The 14,833-nt window shown below is 32.1% G+C and overlaps 1 protein-coding gene across 1 annotated transcript; it reads right to left on the bottom strand.

The window, feature by feature from the left end:
• Positions 1 to 3,151: 3,151 nt before the first annotated feature.
• On the bottom strand, positions 3,152 to 10,929 carry LOC117123566 (testicular haploid expressed gene protein-like). The gene is made up of 8 exons (XM_033269543.1): positions 10,774 to 10,929; positions 7,900 to 7,951; positions 7,151 to 7,213; positions 6,578 to 6,712; positions 6,322 to 6,459; positions 5,481 to 5,622; positions 4,926 to 5,039; positions 3,152 to 4,487 (listed from the first exon to the last, which is right to left on the bottom strand). Exons 1-8 carry the CDS (start codon positions 10,787 to 10,789, stop codon positions 4,197 to 4,199), a joined length of 951 nt encoding a protein of 316 aa, XP_033125434.1. The 5' UTR covers positions 10,790 to 10,929; the 3' UTR covers positions 3,152 to 4,196.
• Positions 10,930 to 14,833: the final 3,904 nt, after the last annotated feature.

Here is a 14,833-nt window from a genome sequence, read left to right as displayed (position 1 = left end):
TGGTATAATATATATGCCAATTATTCATAAAGGTGTATGATAGTAAACAAAACAATAAACACCTCTTAAATCCAAAAATAGAACCAATATATAAATTACATACACCAATGTGCAGGATGATGGTATTGATAATCAAAATGGGAACACAACCCTTAAATCCTTGTAATAATTCACAAAAATATTACTAATACTGTATTATATATATACAAAATATTTGACAAGGTGACATGATAATGAAAATAAAATCAATATAATACTGTATTATAGACCAACTGTTTGACCAGGTTGATAGTGGTTAACTAAAAAATCAGGAGACAACCCCTAAATCCATTAAATCATAAAAGCCAATATTTTATTAAATATGCCAATTGCAGATAAGATAGTGAAAATAACCTTTAAAATACATGTAATAATCACACATCATATAATTATAATATTGCTCTCATGTAAGTCATTGGTCACTAAAGGGATATAGCACTCTCAATACTGTACATTTTTACAGGCTGTAGTGCAAAAGTTCGAAGGAATTAATGCATTATACTGCATAACTAATACATGAACTTAAAATACCAGTGATATGATATGTAAAAATTTTCCCAATAATCAATTCATAATTCATCAATATAATAATACATATTGTGTACAATTAACATGCAGGAGTATAGAGCCATATAAAAATGTTAGTAAAAAATAAGTTACTACCTATAACTTTCACCTGCCAATCTGGGTAATACAGCTCCTACTAATTTAGCCAAAATATAATTTTATTTATGTTTTAGTAGTATTAGCACACACATTATTTTATATTGATTGTTATACTGTATTATATATATATACAAAATGTTTGATAAGGTAACATGATAATGAAAATATAATACTGTATTATAGACCAACTGTTTGACCAGGTTGATAGTGGTTAACTTAAAATCAGGAGACAACCCCTAAATCCATTAAATCATAAAAGCCAATATTTTATTAAATATGCCAATTGCAGATAAGATAGTGAAAATAACAAAATAACTTTTAAAATACATGTAATAATCACACATCATATAATTATAATATTGCTCTCATGTAAGTCAGTGGTCACTAAAGGGATATAGCACTCTCAATACTGTACATTTTTACAGGCTGTAGTGCAAAAGTTCGAAGGAATTAATGCATTATACTGCATAACTAATACATGAACTTAAAATACCAGTGATATGATATGTAAAAATTTTCCCAATAATCAATTCATAATTCATCAATATAATAATACATATTGTGTACAATTAACATGCAGGAGTATAGAGCCATATGAAAATGTTAGTAAAAAATAAGTTACTACCTATAACTTTCACCTGCCAATCTGGGTAATACAGCTCCTACTAATTTAGCCAAAATATAATTTTATTTATGTTTTAGTAGTATTAGCACACACATTATTTTATATTGATTGTTTCTGAAATTGCATCATATATAACTTGACATCAATAAACAACAACATCCACATATTTCCTGACAATTGTGCCCTGAATGCTGAAGAACATTCAAGGTCATTGAACTCATAAGCTCTCAACAGAACAAATGAGAACCAGATCATGATTTTCAAATTTGAAGGATACCCAACAACATACTGGGCATAAAACATACGCCTTCACGATAATATTTACGATAACATATTTGCATAATTTATGTTTACGGTCTTTTAAACTCAGTAAGTCACTAGCATCCTGGGGTGACATATCAATTAAATCAATAACAATGCCCACTTATTTGTTACACTTCTATTGTATGAAGTTTATCCTTGCCTCAAGATAATCTAATCAATTATGTAAGGCTCAACCAAGGCAGGGGAATTAATTAACATTTAATACTGTATTTCAATATCAATAACTTCAACAACCACAATGGACTTTCTAGTAAGCCCCACCCCTTGAATCATGTTGCTAAGGTCTCGAAAAACAACACAACAGCATAAATTTGTTTGCTGGTTGTATCCTTGGACCTGTTGTGCTTGGTAAGTTTGACAATCAGGAAAGGTCTGTTATGTAAATAACACTTACGATACGATAACAATATTCACTTTTTGCATATAACTTGCGTATCTCCTTGCTGCGAAATGTTTTATCTTAAATTGAGGCACTAAATTAACATTGCATAAACATGAAATTTCAATCTTATAGGGAAAATGCATAGTATGAAATTATATATGATAATGGTATTTTAGATAAGATAGTTACCTCCTTTATACTTGCAAATGTAACAGGAGAAATAATTATGAAACTATTTAAAAAAACACTTGTTAGAATATTATATAAATGTATGGAAAAGCTGCATAGTATAAAATTAAATGTTCAGTTATTAAATATTTGTTACTGTACTTGGCAATTGTAAGAGAAAAAATTACAACACCATGATTAAAAAAATAAAAATTTGTTAAAATATTACATATTCATTATATATTATATATATATGCTGCATATTATATATAAGCTGCATAAAATGGCATCATATGGAATCAGTGACACAGTTAATATATAATTGTTTGTAAATATTTATATATACCAAAAAAGCCCTATGAAACAATTGCCTATGGTTGTAATTTTTATATAAAAATACTGCATACATGTGATAAGAGCCACTAACTTGTTGCATTTCCAGCATAGTAAATATATTATTAATTCACCTAATTATAAAATATGCAATTTAAAAGGCATTTGCAATGGTTAAAGAAAATCAATATATACATACTATTTAAATACCGTCGGTGAAAACACAAACCCAGAATGAGAAAAATAATTAAAAATACCCAACTGCATGTATTGCACTGCCCAACTACTAAAAAAAGGTCTCAGTCAGGTTGGCAACAGGTCATCGGAATCCTTTGCATACAGACTTGCTTTTGAATTTAACTTCTGAGTGTTCTTTCCTTAAATCTCTTGAGCTAAAAAAATAATTCTAACCCTGTTGCTTTGCTACCAATTTGTAACTACTGCCTTTAACTGACTTGTGCGACTTCTCTCATTCAGGTCGGGTGCGACTTCTCCCATTCAGGTCGGGGGGGGGGGGGGCATCGGGCGTTTTTTTTTTTTAAACTTTTTGATGTCTATTCTAAAACTGGTGTTCTATTGAATTTGCACCCTCCCCATTTTTTTTAAATTTAAAATCTGAATCTGCTCTAATTATAATTGTGCAATTATGTACCCATAATCATTTATATGGTCAGTTGTTGGTAGCAAAATTAGTATGCTTACTTTTTTCGTGTATACAGTTTTGCTAACTACCAGTTAACAAAAAAAAAACAAAGTTATCACATTTAATTCCTTGGCCACCAAAATGGGAGGAGAGTTACAACAAAAGTTACTATAGTAGTGGTTTTTAGTATAGTATTGAAATGTTGATTGCTTTTGCTAGGGTGGGGAAGGGGAGGCATATATCCCCACCCTTGTAGTTTCTTGACAGCCATGTGTATTGCATTCCAAATATATTAGCACACATACCAAAACAGCTTTTAATCCTTACAGTTTTTTGCACTAGCTTTTGGTTTTATCATTCATAAGGAGGAAAAAATGGGATAAGGATGGGTTAATAATATTCTCATTCCAAAAATAGTGAGGAAAGCAAAAACAACCATTTGCCCACTGCCTACCCAACGAATATATCAGAACATGGTCATATGCACCAATTCAAGCTAACAATTCATTTTTTATGCAATTAAAAGAGGCATGCCATCCCAAAACCAACTGGCATAAGTGACCCAAAAATGAAAATTGACTTTTTAATATTATTCTCTTTCTCCACATTTTAAGATTTAAAATGATCGGTCATTTACTGGAATTGACTTATTATTGAGTAAAAGTATAACAGATTCTCTGTACTAAAGTATACAATACTGTCACAATCTTATACTAATTACTCAGTTAAACATTTAGTATGCTGGTTTTGGAATGGCAAAAAAAAAAAATTATAACTTAGTGCAATCATTGTCATCTATTCCAAATAGGATTTACCTAGACTTTGTCTGCAAGGACAATTTTGTTTCGTCCATATAAAAGAACAATGTTTAAAGATGATTGCTTAAAAACATGGTATAGAAGACAAATTTCATTGATTCATATCTTTTGTAACTGGAAATAAATTTATTTATTAAGCTTATACCCCAAGCAGAAGTTTGTTTTGTTGTAATTAAATTTAATGCCTTATTTTTGTTATCAACGTTGGATTGGAATAGCTAATTCTTCAACCCTCGGAGGGCAGCGCCCTTTCTTGGCAGCTTCGCTGACGACAAATGCATCAGGGTTAAATTGAACATGATGCATTGTTTCACGTGTTATTGGTTGGGCAAGCTCGTTGGTTCTTGAAGTTGCGACGGCTCGCTTTGCTGACCTTTTGACCTCCCACTGAATAGAACGTGCAGGTTGATAACCTTCAGCTACACTCTTCGGTTTTGAGAGTTCTAGTTGTCGTGGTGATACTGAAGCTTTTAGAACTGATGCAGATACCTATACAATAAGTAAATTTAGTTTTGTTTAACTTGAAGCTCGAAATACATTGTTTTATAAATAGATTGAGAAAACTACAAAACATTGCAAAACGATAATCCTATACATATGTAAAATTATTATTAATTTAGTAACCTTTTCCCATTAGGGATATATATCAATTATATCAAATAAAATTTTATATATTTTGTTTCACTGGGATTTGAACTCAAAAACTACTGTTTATGATAGTTTAGAAACTGAGCTATGATTTGTATACAAATTTGCTAAAAATATTTTAACAGCATTTAACAAGCAATTTGTTATTATGACAGTAATTCATATAGAGTATTTATATATATTAAATTCTTCCAATAAATATAAATGTTGCCACTGTAAACAGGGATGATTACATCACATAAACATTTTCAAGCATAAAGATATTGGATGGTCACTTACTGGCCATATTGAGTCCCTGAACGGTCCAACTGGCCGTGACTTTGGATTGGCAAGGTATTCCAGCCTTGGTGAGGCTACAGCTCTCTTGGCAGCACCACCCACAATAGTTTCAACCTAAAAAGCAAGAGTAAATATGCACTTGGGAAGAGAATGTTTATACTACTGTAATAGGGGTTGGCCTTGTGTTTACGCCTCAGATCAGTGCGGTGTACCCAACTTGTCAGTAGCCAGAATCTAAACATTTTTATTGTCCACGGCATGTTCAGTTGCTTTAGATCCTTTAAATTATTTTTTATGTGTTGTTTTTGGTTTACCAGAGAATTCTTCGCTTCCTTCTTATGAATAAGCTGTGTATGTACTTTAACCTTTGTTTCATTGTTTCCTTATATTTTTTATGGTGTTTCCTTTGTTCTTGAAAGATTACATATTATGTGTTGCCCTCTGAATTCTTAAAATTCATTACACACAAGGTTTTGAAATATGAATCAAGATAACTTGTTTTTCCTGTGAACAAAAATAATCAAAATCACAAATGCTGTATGTCTGTCAACTTACTTCCCGTGCTGGCAAGTAGTCTCTATGTGGGGTTTTGGATCTTGCGAGACTCTCAATTCGTTCTTTTTCTACTGCCTTCTTTGCAGCATTACTGACGGACCAGATAGGGGATGAACGCCCACAGCTCAAAGCATGTGTGGCCCTAGACAAATTAGTAAAGCATATGTTTATGAATCTAATTCACTTATATTACTAATTGGTTAATTTACATATCAAGTAAGCATTTACAATATAAAGCAACACATACTTATCTATGAAAATGTTAATAGTTTAATTATGAAAAACAGACAATCTATTAATATGCAAATATTATGTTTGTACTGTATCTCTTCAGGGTTTTTTGTGCAGCTATACTTGTTTGGATTTTCCTGTGTTTTTGTTTTTGTTTATGTTAACTTCATTGATTAAAAAAATTTCTGTATGTTGATGTGAAGTCCCTGGAGAGCTTTTGCATTGGGCATTATATATGTATATTATTTATTATATACTATTTATCATTATTATTTTATACAGTAATATTACGTTGCTCCCCCAAAGCCATATTTGCCAGAATAATGACTCCCAACCGGAGTTCAACTATAAAAAATGAAATAATAATTATTCTCGAACCACAATACAGTATTTCTATACTTAACTCTGACAGCTGTTTCTTTTGCTCAACAATTTTTCACAAACAACCAATTCCATAATTACTCTACCTGACAAGCATCATCTTATCACCTACCTCTCAATTAATTTGTCTGTATAACTAAAGCATTGTAAAAATTATTACTGTATATTATTATTACTTAATTATCAATAATATTATCATGGTTTATCATAACTGAATATGTTCTCTCACCTGTCTTGCTGATAAGCTACAGGAAGTTTTTTATACTGTGCTAGATTTGTTAACCGTTCAGTACCATTGGATCTCATCGCTAGAGGACTCACTTCCCAAATTACAGAGTTTCGTCCACAACTGTATACATGGATATGTCTAAAAATTTATACAAAAATGATACAATGATATTTAGTTTATAGAAAATATTGTTTTTACACTAAAAAAAAAAAATTGGTTTAAAATCAACAGAAACCTAAGACTTAAGCAATCATACTTTTTCCCATCTTTTGGATTTCGGAAATCTTTCTTTGGTATTGACAGCTCTATTAAGCGTCCTGTGGGTTCAGCGTTGAGGGCGCCATTTGTTAAAGGCCACATCATTTCTTGGTTTCCCCACACCAAGTTGGGTCTGTAATGCAAGACAAAACTGACTGAGACATGTAAAACAAATTTATAATAATAATAATAATAATAATAATAATAATAATAATAATAATAATAATACACATTTTTACTAGCGCCTATTAAAACAAAAACTGGCTTGTCACTGGCGCTGTAAGATGTTAGAAAGAAGTTGAACTATTTGAAGAGGAAGGAATTTCACAGTAATGCTGTATTTTGAATTGTTATCATTGGTAAAATTATGATGATTAAAATATTTTGATAATAATGCAGTGTGACAATACTCGTCATAGGCAATCCCTTGATATTGAGTAAGATATCAACTTGGTAGGATTAAAGTGAATTTGTTGTTATTATTATTTCTTTTGTTTGTTTGTTATTATTATTATTAATTGGTTGATGGCTGCAAAAGCATATTTTCCTTCATGATAAAAAAACTTCTTACCCTACAGCTGTGAGCCAGTTTGTCTTGCATGTTTTGGGAGAAGCAAGATATATACATCTTTCCCTGTAAAGAAATAAATAGTCAAAGTATACTTTTAATTAATGATAAGAAATAATGATAAAAAATATGTTGAAGATAAAATATGATAAACTATAATATTATCTTTATCACAACAAAGCGACAATAAATTAGGCTGCTTGTACACTGAAAGATAGTAAAGTATTATATTTTGACATATAGTAGGGATTTTCAGTGGTGTATCTAGGGGTGAACAGGGTAGTGCACACCCTTACAATAAACAGCTTGCTTCCCCAGTTGTCCCCACAGCAAATGATTGAAGCAAAGAAATTACACTCCAGTAGTAAAAAAAAATCACCTTATTTTGCGAGATAGGGCCCCTCACTCAATTATCAAGCCACCTCCCCACTTCACCTTTGTGCACCCCTATCAGCACCTCCCCTCCCCCCTCCATTTCAATACTCCTAGATACGCCTAACAGTTATTCACAATGTCTCAGCTCTCCTAGTCATGCCATTACTATTCCATTCCTCTGGTATATAACCATCCATGACCTTAGCAAACACCAACTATTGTGGCTCCCCTAATCAGCAATTTATTTATGGTTTCCATACTGGTGTGTGCACACACACACTGTACATGAAACGTCTTGCTCATTGATTACAAGCAGATTATGAACAAGAAGGTTCTGAGTTGTGCATATTTTGTTTTAGCAGTGACAAGTTCCATACCTTCCACGGAGTTCTCGAGTGTTTCGACTTTGTGGCTCACGATTTACCAAAACTGGAAAAAAAAATGGATTTAATATTTTAAATAAATCAAATCAACATTTATTTCTTTCACAATATAACGATAAAAAATAATTATTAACACATATTTAAGGTATTATATGTACTGTATATACAGTGTTTTAGTAAATACACATGCACTGCAAAATTAATATACATTTTTATGTTGAAAATGCTGCAATAATGATAGTCACAATAATATTATTAATACCACAGTATTATACAAAAAATTACATCAAATCCACACTTAGCCCACTGGAAAGATGAAGACTTAAAGCAGGCCTATTCTGTACTGACATCCATGTTAATGATAAAGATGTATCATTTAATGTTATACTTATGGCTCAAAAATGTCAAAATAATATGAATCAAATATTATTTTAGTCTATTAAATGTGTTATCACGATAAAAACAGTGTGTCCACACCGAATAAGAGTTGAATGACCTCTTGACACACTCAGAAAGTTGTGTGTGCGCCTAAAAAGGGCATGGCTGCGGTGTAAAAAATATATTTTCCATTGTTTCACAAAAAATTGTCCCTTAATAAGGGTGTCCAATAGGAGGTGATTCTACAATAGCTTGGGTTACGTAGCTGGAACTTACACTGCTTTTTCAAAGCAGTGTATCCTGACTGCCAATGTGTTGACTGAAATCAATAAAATTAGCCCTGACACTGACAAACAAAAGCATTATTACAATATTTAGGGTGATTCATTCAGTACTTGACTACATGGAATCCTCCTCGAGAGAATCTGTTTTTGGTTGTAATAAAAACTCTGACACAAACTTGGATTGGACAAAGAATCATGGCATTGTAATGTCAGCATATTAGCCTTCAAGTAACACCTCCTGCAATTGACTACGATAAACACTATGCTGTACCATTTAAAAACATGTTTAGTTATCAACTTTTGCCAAGGTCTCATTGTGAACAAATTACAAAAAACGAGTCGATACTGTGGTCTATTGATTTCTCAAAATACAAACTGGAGAAGTCAAGGACCACGTCTAATGAATAGCCACCCTATTCATATATTATTATCTCTCTGAGTGCCTATTTGTAAGTCAGTGATTACATTGTGCTTCTAGATGGAAAGAATACTAAACTGAAACTGAGTAGTGTTAAATTTACAAGATTCTTGTTTTCTCTTATATGTTCTATTTATTATATATTTGTTTATATCAGTGGTTCAAAACCATTTTGCATTCACAGACCCATTGGGACCCCCAAGTCTAACTCGATGCCAATATTACACTGACAGGATGATGGTAAGATTAGGCCTACAAATGGAGTACAACATCAAAGCTATTGATAAGCCTCCTAATGATTAGCAGTATTAACATGTTTATCACACTCTTTAAAACAAGAAAAATAATGAAATCATAAAAAACTGGTCTAAAATTCTAGCAAACCCCTACATTTTTTGTGGACCCTTTTGACTTGGCGAACCCCTGGTAAGGAATTTGGTTTATATGATACTTTCTTTGTGTGTATCTCTGTTAAAAAGTGTAGATGCAACTAGCACTTACAGTAAGAAAAAAAATAGAATAATACGAGCCCAATGATTAATAATAGAATCACTTATGAACAGTAAATATACTGTTCCCTACAGTATGAATGGAACAACATTGAAACCAAATAAAAAAAGCATTAAATTTAAAATTAAATTACCCAATCCCACATGAGAAATAAACATTAGGGAGGCTTTTTCCATCCAAGCCAATTTGATGGTTAGCACCAGACAAAATCAATCGCATTACACTCTAGCAACTACTGTATGCCTAGGCCTATATACTACTTCTCAGAACTGTCATGTTATTTTTATCCGATATACCATTTTTTTACCTTGCCAAATGGCTACACAAAGCAATTTTAAAAAAAAAAGTTTTTAAATTACATACAATTTTGTTTAAAAAAATTTTGGGCTCTGTGGTTGAATATAATATTAATACCCACACTTTGGGCCTGACAAAAATAAATAATACATCACTTTGATGAGACTGACTAAATTATAAATGTGATATTGGTAACATAACTAAGGGCACATAGAAAAAATTATTAGATTATCACTCTTTCTTTTAAAAAAAAGTTGATGAGGGAGGGCATTTTTTTTTTTTTTTATCGGAATAGATTATTTCGCTTTTATTTTTATCAATGAGGGAGGGACTGTTTATATTTGGTCTGTAATAGTAAATATTGTATAAAAACTGGTTTAATTTTATAATATTTTATGGTGTTGAAATAATCGATGCAGCAAAAAATTTTTTTTTTATTCCCGCATTAATATTTCCCGAATTTTTGACGCAGGCAGGAGTGATAATCTAATCAATTTTTCTATTTGCCCTAATAATACAGTATTCATAATAATGAATGTTCTATGTCTCACTTTTTTATGTTGTCATTTCTAAGAGACAGAATTGAATTATTTCCTATATTTATTAATATCATTAATATTATGGTAACTTATTAATTAGGCCCCCATCCATGCCTCATTTTATTTAATCTAGGCCTAGATTACATAATATTAATTTACATATATTTATAAATTAAACAAAATATATTTGTATTTTTCATTAAAAAAAGATAGGCCTAAGTTAAGTCTAGGAGCTAGGCCCTAGGTCTATTATCCCCTATACTAGCTGGCTGGCTAGCTAGAGCACTGCAGTAAGTGGGTAGCCAGCCTACCTATGTAGAGAGAGTGGACCTAGGCCTAGGCCTAGCCTGGAGGTCTAGGCCTAGCCTACTTTAGTTAGAGAGGCCTACCTACGCCGCTTGCCAGCAAAAGTCTTTCTTAAATCTAGTGTTAGTAAAATTACCTTGTACATCAGCCATAATTAAAATTTTGATCAATCTATAGAAAACTATAGAAAACAGTACGCGGACTTTACATTTATAGGAGAAACGTGGACATAATGTTTGTTTATCTCACTTTAATCGATCCACTACTTTGCGCGTCCCTTGGATACGGGACGTTGGATACGGCGGTCTTTGCATACCGATGAGGGCGTAAGATATAAATTCCCGCCCGTCAGCTGTTTAGCATCAGTGGTTCCCAGCGTGACCTCTGCTTGGGTATTTACCCAAGATCTTGGGTATTTTGACTTGGTCTTGGGTTCTTGGGTATTCCGTTCAAATCCTTGGGTATTTTATTTTTACTAAGAAAATTAAATATTTTTGTCATAGAGGAAAAATTAAGAAGTTTCAAAGTATATTTCAGTCCATTCAAGTAAGCAAAACTCAACGAAGTGCACATAACATTGTTAATTGACTGTTAATTGTTATAAACATGGGTTCAGAATTGTTTATTTGTGATTTCCGTTGCCATAGATCTTACCTAATTAATGCATTACATAATAAAACTTTATCACTGATCTACACACTGATAAAACTGGCCGACTGAATATTAATTTTATTAATTAACACAAATAATTTCAATAAAAAATGGTTTATAAATTGAACTAAAAGGGAAGCTATACATGCGAAAAACACGTATTTTTCAAATTTTAATGCATTTTCAGGAAGCTAGGGTAATTTTGGGCAATTTTTGCTGAATCTTGGGTAATTTCGACCCAGTCATTGTGTATATCAAAAATTGTGAGTGGTCACGCTGGTGGTTACACACCTGGTTGTGGTTATTGCATTGTAGCAATAACCCATTCGAATCCTGGTCACGGAATTGAAGATCTTACGTCATTGGTCCTTTTTCGGGTCCTTTTTGTATTCACTAAAGCTTATCTTAAATTAATCTATCAGTCTACAGTAGTTTTGTCTAGAGATAGTATATATTACAGTATAGTATTCTTGATTTTGTTTTATATGTTAGTATATTATTCATCCATGTTTTAGCTACTAAATGTTAGACTTGCTTGTATTTCCAACTGTACCTCGCGTGATCATTAGTGGGTATTATAGTAGTGGATTGTGTGTTTTTATATTTTTTTAATAATTTGTTTCATTATGATCTTGATATTATTAATCTAATAAAGGACGGTTTTTATTATTTATTAACCCCGGATATTTGGTAAGCCAGAATACTTTTGTACCTATATGTATCCAGGCTTCATTTTGGTAAACAGTTCCAGACCTTAAATGAAGCCTATCGCCATACATGGCCCTGGCTTCTAAGAATGCTACTAGAGTACTTTTCAAGGAAAAGAAATGTCATAGCGCCCCCACTAGCATACTAATCATATGTGTGAGGGCTTATGATTCAGATTCAAAATTCAATTATTTGTTGCTACTTGGACCCTGCTTGATCCATCTAGGACAACATGCTACCGTAACAATCAAAATCTTTACAAATAGGGCCTAATGCCATCTTCTTTATCAAGTTAAATTGGTTAAATTAAGTGAATTATTTAATTTATCACTCCTGTGTTAACGCACCTTCATTGGCTTCCTGTAACACAGAGAATTACTTACAAGATTTTATTATTTGTTTTCAAAGCACTTCATAATTCCTCGCCAATGTTTATTTCACAACTCATTCATCCTTACATTCCTAAGAGGTCTCTGAGATCTAGTTCAGAGTCTCTACTTGCTCATTCCACTCGCCCGTCGACAAAGCATTATGGTAATCGTTCTTTCTCTTGGGCTTCCGTCTTTCTTTGGAATGCTCTGCCTATTACAATCCGACAGGCAACTTCCATTGATGATTTTAAGGCAGCTTTAAAAACTCACCTTTTTAACTTGTATTTTTCTTAATTTTTTTTCCCCGAATTTTATTTTTACTGTTAAGCGCATTGAGGCTTTAGCATAATGCGCTATATAAGCCAAAATTATTATTATTATTATTATTATTATTATTTTATTTATTTGTCAAACATGGCAATAAAGAATACAACAGACCAAAAATCAGAGACGGGATAAACCAAAAGTTAAATTGCTGTATTCTCCGTTGATTTAAGGTAAAATACACGAAATAATATGTTTATGTTCTATAAAAGTTAAAAACAGTCAATCAAAAATGTAATACAAAATTGAAAAAAAAAATTATTATTTGCAGCATAGCACGTACAGAAACAAAGAAGCCATTAGAAAAACCCAAAAGGGCCATTCTGTACCCAAGTCTAGTTACTAAAAATAAACCTGAGATTCAGTAAATGATGGCAACAGCAAAGTGCAAACACTACGACATAAAGGCAGCGACGGCAGCATATTACAGAGAAGAAATATTTATTATTGTTTTTTTTTTAAATCAGGGTTATCCGCCATGGGATCCCGTCTGCGAATGTAGGTTAAAATGTCCCCAAATGACGGGTAGGTATAAATGGCTCCAATAATAAAATTTTGTATCAGAACCTTGAGTAAACTGCTTTTACATTTTCCTGATCAATAGCTGATACTTGACCATACTGTAAATTATAATTAAAAGCTACATAACTACTGATTGTATTCAGTACCAACGTAGTTCACGTCGATGTCGAGATTAAATAAAGTTTTGTTAAAAAAATGTTGGATTGTCTCTTGTTTTAATTTTTTAACTGCCTACCATTATTGATGACTGGAGATGATGATGAAGATGATAATATGGTAATTGTTCATGCAAAACACTATGCCATGATGCAACCACTTATTATTTAGCCAATTAAAACGAGCAACTAATTTTATTCCTTATTGCCTAAACCACACAGAATGATGCAATATGATCTATTTCTTACAGTATATAAAATCACAGAAAAATAAGACGGTAACTAGTTACTAGAAAAATCCCTATAATAATATAAGAATAAACTGGACGAAGGCTCATAATTGCAGCAAAATGTTTGAATTTCACCTTTTTTCAGTCATCGGATTTAAACCCTCTTTGCTAAGCCAATCAATGAACGACAAGAATTCTTCACTACGTCAATTTCAATACTTGGAGTATGTATTATACTTTCTTATCTAAGATTAATCAGTGGACCTTTCGGTTTTCACGTCAATGACGTACAAAAGGTTGAGTGACAACACCCACTGCTGCTTTGTCACGCATATCATATCTGTCAGTTTGATGATGCATGAAGGTATTTATTTTAATCCTCGGTGGAGCATAATTATAAATATAGTTATAACGATAACTCAGTAGTCGATTACGGATAATTCCATTAAAATAAGGCAATTGAAAGTAAGTCTGGTGATATTAACACTAGACTTAATAAATGGGTATTCTTTGGGTACTTAAGGCATTCTTTTTACTGTAACTTGTGATTTTGAATGGAAAATAAATTAAATCAAATACAAATGTATAAACCTGAGGGGCCTACGAGGGCAGGGCAGTCAGACCACGGGATTTACCTCAATCCTCAGTAGAGGCCTACAACAGAAAAAAATACCATGCAGTCAAGCCTTCTTTTTACTACATGTGTAGCTAAGTATTATGCTTGCGTACAGTATAATGGTACACTAAATGATTGTAAATAAGTTGAGTTACAATGGTTAAATATACATGCATGCAACATCATCTTTAGATAGGGGCCTATATTTTCAATACTAGTGCTGACGTGTAACTTTATAAAGAGACTGGATTGTTCCATTTAATATGTAGGGATTCTTCAATTTTCAAATTGATTGTACAGTATTGTTATCGCTACCGCTATCCATGATCTTATTCGACAACATTTTTTCATCTACTGTTCTCCTTGCAATTTAATTATAAACATAGTTATAACGATAATAATTTAATTCGATTATGTATTTTTATGTAAGACTGTAGGAACCTTTACATTGAATGACAACGATAAGCTATTTTCATTATGTCACGTCAGTGGTGTCGCTGCCGTTTCAACAACAAATTATGCATATCCTGTCGGTTTGACCGGGCGTGGAAGAAGTATTTAATTATAAACGTCCAGGCCTATCATTATAAATATATTTATAACGGTAATACCACAATGG

This window comes from Anneissia japonica, unplaced genomic scaffold, assembly GCF_011630105.1.
Source record: "Anneissia japonica isolate Jap-2015-1 unplaced genomic scaffold, ASM1163010v1 scaffold287714_len2871179_cov188, whole genome shotgun sequence".
Classification (NCBI taxonomy): domain Eukaryota; kingdom Metazoa; phylum Echinodermata; class Crinoidea; order Comatulida; family Comatulidae; genus Anneissia; species Anneissia japonica.
This window is presented reverse-complemented; position numbering and strand designations above follow the sequence as displayed.